We start from the raw sequence: 8,383 nt of genomic DNA, 5'->3' as shown, positions 1-8,383 counted from the left end.
AAATTGGGAAACCCTAACCCCAAATTTGAGTTCTTCTTCCAAAACCTAAATGAAAACCAAACTTAACCTCTTGTATCGTGTAACTTTTTATTAATATACTTTTTATGTGGTTTTATGTAGGCTCCTTAAAGCTGTATTCCTTTAATGGCCAGCAGGGGACACTCCAAAGATAGAAGTCATATAGTGGACTTACCTCTCCAGTCAACATTTTGCTTAAGAGTTTTTAGTCTCCAGTTTTAGTCTTCCTCCTGTTTATTTTACTAATTTTGGTGCCTACGATGCTAAGCTACATTAGCTTTCATATGCCGTTCTGTACCGTTCTGTACCGTTCTGTACCATTCTGTACCGTTCTTCTCCGTTCTGTACCGTTCTGTACCGTTCTGTACCATTTTGTAGTGTTCTGTATCGTTCGGTACCGTTCTATACCGTTCTTTTCTCTGTTCTTCTCCGTTCTGTACCGTTCTGTACCATTCTTCTCCATTCTGTACCGTTCTTCTCCATTCTGTACCATTCTTCACCATTCTGTACCGTTCTGTATCGTTCTGTACCATTTTGTACCGTTTTGTAGTGTTCTGTATCGTTCTGTACCGTTCTGTAGCGTTTTTTAGCGTTCTGTACCGATCTTCTCCGTTCTGTAAAGTTCTGTACAGTTCTGTACCGTTCTGTACCATTCTTCTCCGTTCTGTACCATTCTTCTCCGTTCTTCTCCGTTCTGTACCGTTCTGTACGGTTTTGTAGTGTTCTGTATCGTTCTGTACCGTTCTGTACCGTTTTGTAGCGTTCTGTAAAGTTCTATACCGTTCTGTACCGTTCTTCTCCGTTCAGTACCGTTCTGTAGCGTTCTGTAGCGTTCTGTAGCGTGCTGTATCGTTCTTTACCGTTCTGTACCGTTCTATACCGTTCTGTATCGTTCTTTACCGTTCTGTATCATTCTGTACCGTTCTACCGTTCTTCACCGTTCTTTACCGTTCTGTATCGTTCTTTACCGTTCTGTACCGTTCTGTATCATTCTTTATCGTTCTGTACCATTCTGTACCGTTCTACCGTTCTGTACTGTTCTTTACCGTTCTGTACCGTTCTGTACCGTTCTTCACGGTATCATAATCAGAAAGAAGGCATAGGTAGAGGATGTTCACAACTGAGTATTTATTGTTGATTAATTATTAACTAACTAGCGATACAATTAAAAATCAAATATGAATATTAACAATTAAACTGATGACACACAAAAATACTTTTGAGACTCTTTTTTTAACCAGCAGAGGGCGCCTCCTGCGGTTTCTCTTGTGTGATGTGAGTATCTGAAGAAGAGAGGCGTACTGACATAGAGGAAGCACACAAGACTTTCAGTGATGAAATGTAGAAAATCGTAAACACAGTATCCTGAGACACATTGTATCATGAGTTTAGTTTGTCCATCCTGATATGAAGACTAATAGTTTTAGCATTAAAATACCATATGTTTTGAGATATTAAGTAAACAGCGTATCATAGCAAACTGAACTGAGGGCAAGTTATCAGCTATGATTGTAAATATGATCCTTTATTTATTTGACCTTCGTGGTTACATCTGGAAGGAACATCTCGGCAGACTTCTTGTCTAGTGTAAAAAGACGACACTAGCAATCAAACATGACTTTTCTTCAAATGCTCGATACTCTATCCTTTTCCATTCTCTATTATTTTAATGAACAATAGCATCAAAAAGGACTGAACCTTTAAATGACTTCATCTCTTTCAGGAGCAGAATGACTCCATCAACAAACGCCAGAAACCTCCACAAAGTGTCTACAGCGCTCAAACGTTGGCATGTTTGCTATCGACATGTTGACACAAGTATTTGTGCATTTTAGACACTGTGAGTAAAACTCAAAGAATTGAAAGTGTCCCAGTATTAATCACCTAGAGACTCTGTTTATTGTTGCTGACATTTCCTTAGCATCACATCATGGTATCGTAACAACACTACTTCAAATTCGCTCTAAATGGATTTGGTGTCACTGGCCTCCCTGCTCGGGGATGTGGTCGGGGGGGAGGCTACAAGGGACAGTGTGGTGGGTAGAGGCAGAGTGGGGGGACAGTGGGTGAGGCTGGGTGTTAAGGAGGGGGACTCTGGCCCTTACCTTGCCTGCTCGTGGTGCTTGGCGGGGGGCAGGGCGCAGGGAGGCTTGGGCAGGCGGAGGCGCGCGGGACAGCAGTACTGATGGTAGGTGGCGTGGCTGTTAGGAGGTAGGCTGGAGGAGTAGAGAGAGGAGGAGGAGGAGGAGGAGGTGGAGGAAGGAGTGGTGATGCTAGTAGGGTTGTTGGAGGGACGACAAGAGGTGGTGGTAGTAGAACAGGTGGAGGAGGAATAAGACCTGACAGGAAGAGAGAGAAAGAGAGAGAAGGGGGGAGAGAGAGAGAGAGAAAGAGAGAGCGAAGGAGAGAGGGAGTCGGGGAGAGAGAAAGAGAGAGAAGGGGGAAGAGAGAGAGAGAGAGAGGGAGTGGGAAGAGAGAGAGAAGGGGGAAGAGAGAGAGAAGGGGGAAGAGAGAGAGAGTGGGGAGAGAGAGAGAGAAGGGGGAAGAGAGAGAGCGGGGAGAGGGAAAAAGAGAGAAAAATAAAGTCAAGAGAGGAACAGAGAAAGGTAGACAACAACAACAAACAGACACGCACACATAAACAAACACCATTAGCACAGTTAGCATTACAGCACTATTAGCAGTAGCTAGGCACACTGTATTAATAGCAGCAAGTAGCATTCCAGTAACGTTAGAGCAAAAGCACACATAAATATTAGCATTAGCTTAGCACACAATAAATAACAGCAGCTTAGCATTTAGCACAGTTACACTTACAATCATTAGCTCATTGTTAGCACATTTTACTATATTAGCATTACCTTAGCACACACTATAAACAGCAGCATACAGCAATACAGCAGTAAGTATGAAGTCAAAACTATTCATACCAGCATACAACATTAATATACAATCACAACCGTTAGCTTAGCATTAAAAACACACAATATATCAGCTTATGGTTAGCACACAGTCAATCTCGGCCGTTAGCACTAGCATCACAGCAGTACATGTATAGTGTACAGTGAGTCAGGAGAGGGAGGATGATGTACAGATAAAGAGTTCACTGTTGAATCAGAGGAAAAGAGGAAGGACAGTCATTTCCTGTGAGCTCACAACGCCCTCCGATTAACTGTTTGGCTAACCAGCTACTCCCTCTTCAAAAGCCACGCCGTTTTTTTTGCTACAGGTTTAGCATGTTATAGATGGTCTAATCCAGAGAAGGGATGGGATTCATGTCCTCATACAAGAACACATCTATCCACATGTATGTTTCAGCCTTGAACATGTGACCTTTCGGCTAAAGGATGGGATGCTAACTGCTCGCTGAACCCTGATAACAGGCAAATTACTCACAGAGCAGCTTCAGTGAGAAACATGATTCACCATCATGTGACACATAACCTCCATAAACATGATGGTCATGATGTGACGATTTAGCCACTGTAGCCGTGAATCCACATACCGTCATGTGCCTTATTTTACATCTTTAATCATACAAAAATAAATACAATTAATAATGTACTTTATATATATTCTAATGAGGGTTAGACTCATGCTGGAAATGCTGTCTCAGTCTAACTTTCAGTCAACCTAACGACAGGCTGAGAGCTGGAGCTGAGGCGGGTTTTAAACCTCCTGACAAACCGTTACACCGCGCCCACCTGTCAATCAGGTCAGCTACACGCCTTATTGTGAATAACTCTTATCCTTCATCAAATCAAAACTGATGAGTCATCAAAACATTCACCCCCCGTACAGTGTGTGTCCATCGAGACATGAGCTAATCACACCTATTTGGTTTTTTGAACCAGGCTGTAAACATGTTAATCTCTGCTGTAAAAACAGGCTTCTTTTACTTGCGCCGTTTCAGAGTCACTCCACAGCACAAAAACAGCAACTTTATTTTCACAATTCGAAACCCAGTCCTTCAAAACTCAACAGACTAGATCTTTAATTCCAGAATTTTCTAGGTCAAAAACAGAAGTGAGACAAAAAGACCAAAGGTTTTTGTGCCAGTTTTCTTTGTGTTAATAATGTAGCATATGAAACAGTTATCCCCACTCTGATGGTAAAACAATAAACACTTTCTCCTCATAGGCTTAACAGCTGCCATCCATCCCATTCCTCGCCCAACATGGTCAAAGTTAAACTAGCACCCAGTGCTGTCAGCCTGAGACTCCTCACATTTTATCCCACTCGTCGTGATGTGACACTTAGCTGCTCGGCTGCACGCTCGCTGTCTCTGTACGGCCAGGCTCTGTGATACAGTGCAGGATGTCCAGAGTAAATCCAGGCTGCTGATGGGTGCTGGGTGCTACTTGGAGCTTATAGAACTGAAATCCTCTTATTTCTTCTACATGAACCCATACAGGCCTTTTCCCCAGTCTCCACACTGACACGGAGCCAAGAGATGTCGTGTCTTTGGGATGTGGGAGATTTTTCTGGGTCAAAAAAAGAAGATATATTTTTGATCCAGATATCAAGGCCGGACATATTAAAAAATCTAAAGACAATCTAAACCCTGAATGCAGGGGGTCAACATTCTGGATAATTGGAAACATTTGAAAACCACATGTTTTAAAACTAAAGAGGAAGAAGTGACACGTCAGACATGTTTGCTGTTCAGAAATCTCTGAGGGCATCAGAGTGAATCTTCACTGTGTGTGGTGGCTTCATGTATATGGAGATTAGATTTGTAACAAATAGTATGCATAAGACAATTCTTGTCCTTTATATTTTTGAATCTCCTGGATGTAGCTAACCACTTGCTTGTGAGTATTTGGGCGCCTTGTTGATGTTGCCTTGCAGCTGTGTTCACAAGAATCGCTCACTAAAACAACAAGCAGTGTTTGTGTAAGACTTCCCATGTGGACGGCAGCGTTATGTCATTGAGCCTCCAGCAAATCTCCATTCTGGATGATGGTTCCCTCCCTTCTTCTGGTGTGACTGGCCCTTTAAATTTCAGGTGAAGCTGACAAACAGTAGGTCAGGTGATCAGAAAGAGATGTCCTCATTAAACCCCTCTTCCTCTCCTCTCCCCCCTCCCCCCCTCCTCCCTGTGTATCAGCTGTATAAGTATGGAATGAGCGTGCTGCTACCTCTGCATGAAGGCTGGGGCTGTTCATACTGCTACCATACTGCAGAGGGCGAGAGACACAGATACATATATAAAGAGAGAGAGAGAGAGAGAGCTCTGCAGAATGTGACAGAGGTCAGACCCCTATCATCACTTATTTTTAGATCAATAACCCATGCATCACTGTCACATTTAGTGCAGCCTAATCACTCTCAATCTAATGACATCATGCTGCAGGTAATTGGTCGCCTCAATTTCACACCTGGCCTATTGAGGGTGCTCATGTTTCTTTAGATATATCAGCCCTGTCATCAGCACGGTTGTGTGCATTGACTGTCAGAACTGGGGGCGACATCTGTCGACAAAGGCTCTCATTGGCTCTTATGAGGTGTCATCAAAAGGTCAGCAGAGGTAAATCTGAATCAGTCTGTGGATGGTTATGGATGTGTTTGGATTAAATCTTTTACTAGATTTAAAGCGTGGGGACTTGTGGATTATTATGATCCGGAGAGTTCAGTAAATCTTCACATGGTGTCAAGATGCTGTTTGTTTGTCACTGGTCTGACAGATATGTAGATTGTTGTTGCTGTGGTGGTCTGACAGATGTGTAGATTGTTGCTGCTGTGGTGGTCTGACAGATGTATAGTTTGTAGCTGCTGTGGTGGTCTGACAGATGTGTAGTTTGTAGCTGCTGTGGTGGTCTGACAGATGTGTAGATTGTAGCTGTGGTAGCTGTGGTGGTCTGACAGATGTGTAGATTGTAGCTGTGGTAGCTGTGGTGGTCTGACAGATGTGTAGATTGTGATTGCTGTGGTGGTCTGACAAATGTGTAGATTGTGGTTGCTGTGGGGGTCTGACAGATGTGTAGATTGTGGTTGCTGTGGGGGTCTGACAGATGTGTAGATTGTGGTTGCTGTGGGGGTCTGACAGAAGTGTAGATTGTGTGTGCTGTGGTGGTCTGACAGATGTGTAGATTATGGTTGCTGTGGGGGTCTGACAGATGTGTAGATTGTGTGTGCTGTGGTGGTCTGACAGATGTGTAGATTGTGTGTGCTGTGGTGGTCTGACCCGCACACACTGGGCCCCAGCATGTGTGCTTGCTGTATTGGACAGGTGTAATATGGTCATAATTAATGCAGACTTTATGAGTGAGAAAAATTATCGTCCTAGAAAAAAAAAATTCCAATCTCATCGCATCGCAATGTATCGCATCGTATCATATTATACAGAACCCAAACTGATGGTATGGTAACACATCGAAATTAGAAGGTCATCGAGAGAGAGAACACACACACACACACACACACACACACACACACACACACACACACAATGTAAAGATTAGGATAAGAACTATGAGGTCCCTCTCCCAGGAGGCTTTGAGGCAGGAGGGTTCTGAGCTCACATGGATCCATTAAGAACTGTTATTGTCCATCTGAGTCGAACCATCGAAGAAAGTGCAGACAGATTGTCAGCTCACATGACAGTCAACATTTTTCTCGTTCATATCTTTCATGATGGTAGGGGGAGACAGGACTGCTGTTGCCATGGAGATTTCAGACGCTGTGTGTCACTTTGTGCAGGCTTATCAGGATAAAAATCCCTGAAGTCGGAGAATCAGCTGGTGTCTCTTCTCTGACTGTCAGTAAATACACATGCGATCGAACGACCAAAATATCAAACATGACATTCATCTGACACAAACAGCTGATCAGGCCGTGATTGGCCCTCGTGCCCTCCTGTAGACTCCATGAGTAACAACGGCCAATCTAGATCTTTGAGCTAACAAAACACCAGGTCAGAACGATGGTGTAGTCACAGCGTGTACGGCAGCCGTTAGCTACATCTCTGTAAGCGGATCAAACTAAAACGAGACATCCATTTCTTTACCCATCATGCATCCTGCCTGCTCTTGGCCCCGTCAGTTTACATGCTGCTGTAATCTGGTTATTATCTAATTTCAGTCTCATTAGTTCATCTAACATCGGCCTGTCGCTGAGTCACCGCCGCACACAAACAAGGCGGTCATAACACACGCACGCACGCACGCACGCACGCACACACGCACACACATCTCTCTGTTAATCTGTCTGCAGTGATCAACATGTGAAGGCTTTCATTCAAAACATCGTTCTGACTTTGAGCTTTAACTATTTGTCACAGTAACTGATATTTATGATCATCTCACATTTCACATCCCTCTGTTGAGTCATGTGATCTTTGGTCATGTGATCTATGATTGATCTTTTTCCACTACTACTAAAGTACATTGATAAAGTAAAGCACCTTTAAATGATAATAAAAATGGTATCAACAACAACAACAACACAACAACTCATTGCACAGATGACTGAACGACGGCTCATGGCCCGATCACATGGAGAGACAGACTGATGTGTATCAGAGGGAGAGTCGCTTCATTTCAGTTTGAGCAGCTCCAGAAAAGAGGCCATGCCAACAGTGTTGTTAAGGGCAACTGCAAATGAAGAATCATGTTGTCACGGTAACAAGGACTACGTGTGTGTGTGTGTGTGTGTGTGTGTGTGTTTTAAATAGATCCACCACTTCTGCTGCTGCTAACTGTTGATTTCCAATAGGTTACATCTGAGTCGACACACATCACAAACGGTACACAGTTTTAATCCAGGGACTCCCAAAGAGGGGCGCTGGACTCCTGTGGGGGGGGCTCCTCAAATAAAGACAACAAGTGAGCATAGGAGGTGGGCTGAGAGACTAACGGGCTGTGGGTCTGTACTTCACAACGATCAGTGTTTCTGCAGGCTGAGAGAGTGACAGGTAGCTAGCAGAGTTACAAACTCCCCCTGGTGGAAACAGAAGGTAATACAAGAGCTTCACATCTGTACAGAAACAAGATGTAAATCATCACACAGGGAGACACTCTAAATCATCACACAGGGAGACACTCTAAACCTGTTTACCGCTGAGAGACCCCCAAACACAGAATGAGGCTTTCTCTCTCTCTCTCTCTCAGCAGCTGTATGCATCTATATCTGCCACACACACACACACACACACACAGTTGGACTGCAAGGTGTAGTCCTGCGGCTAGGTAATTCATCACGTCTTTATTCATATCAGCTAGCCTACTTTCTCTTGCAGCTCTCACACACACACACACAAACTCACATACACATAACACACACACACACGCACACACACACACACATGCACATGCACACGCACACAGACACACACACACACACACACACACACAAACTCACATAC

At 43.8% G+C, this 8,383-nt stretch overlaps 1 protein-coding gene across 2 annotated transcripts in view; it reads right to left on the bottom strand.

Moving 5' to 3' along the window:
- Positions 1–915: 915 nt before the first annotated feature.
- Positions 916–8,383, bottom strand: part of LOC132967185 (IQ motif and SEC7 domain-containing protein 2-like) — a 26,407-nt gene continuing 18,939 nt past the window's right edge. The window contains exon 3 of one of the 2 annotated variants that reach the window (XM_061034050.1): positions 916–2,291. In XM_061034050.1, the coding sequence (XP_060890033.1) occupies positions 2,120–2,291 (172 nt within the window). In that variant the 3' untranslated portion in view covers positions 916–2,119. Of the gene's footprint in view, positions 2,358–8,383 lie in introns of both variants that reach the window. The other variant, XM_061034049.1, reaches the window with a different exon arrangement.

The sequence above is a fragment of the Labrus mixtus genome, unplaced genomic scaffold (assembly GCF_963584025.1).
Source record: "Labrus mixtus unplaced genomic scaffold, fLabMix1.1 SCAFFOLD_119, whole genome shotgun sequence".
NCBI classification, from domain to species: domain Eukaryota; kingdom Metazoa; phylum Chordata; class Actinopteri; order Labriformes; family Labridae; genus Labrus; species Labrus mixtus.
This window is presented reverse-complemented; position numbering and strand designations above follow the sequence as displayed.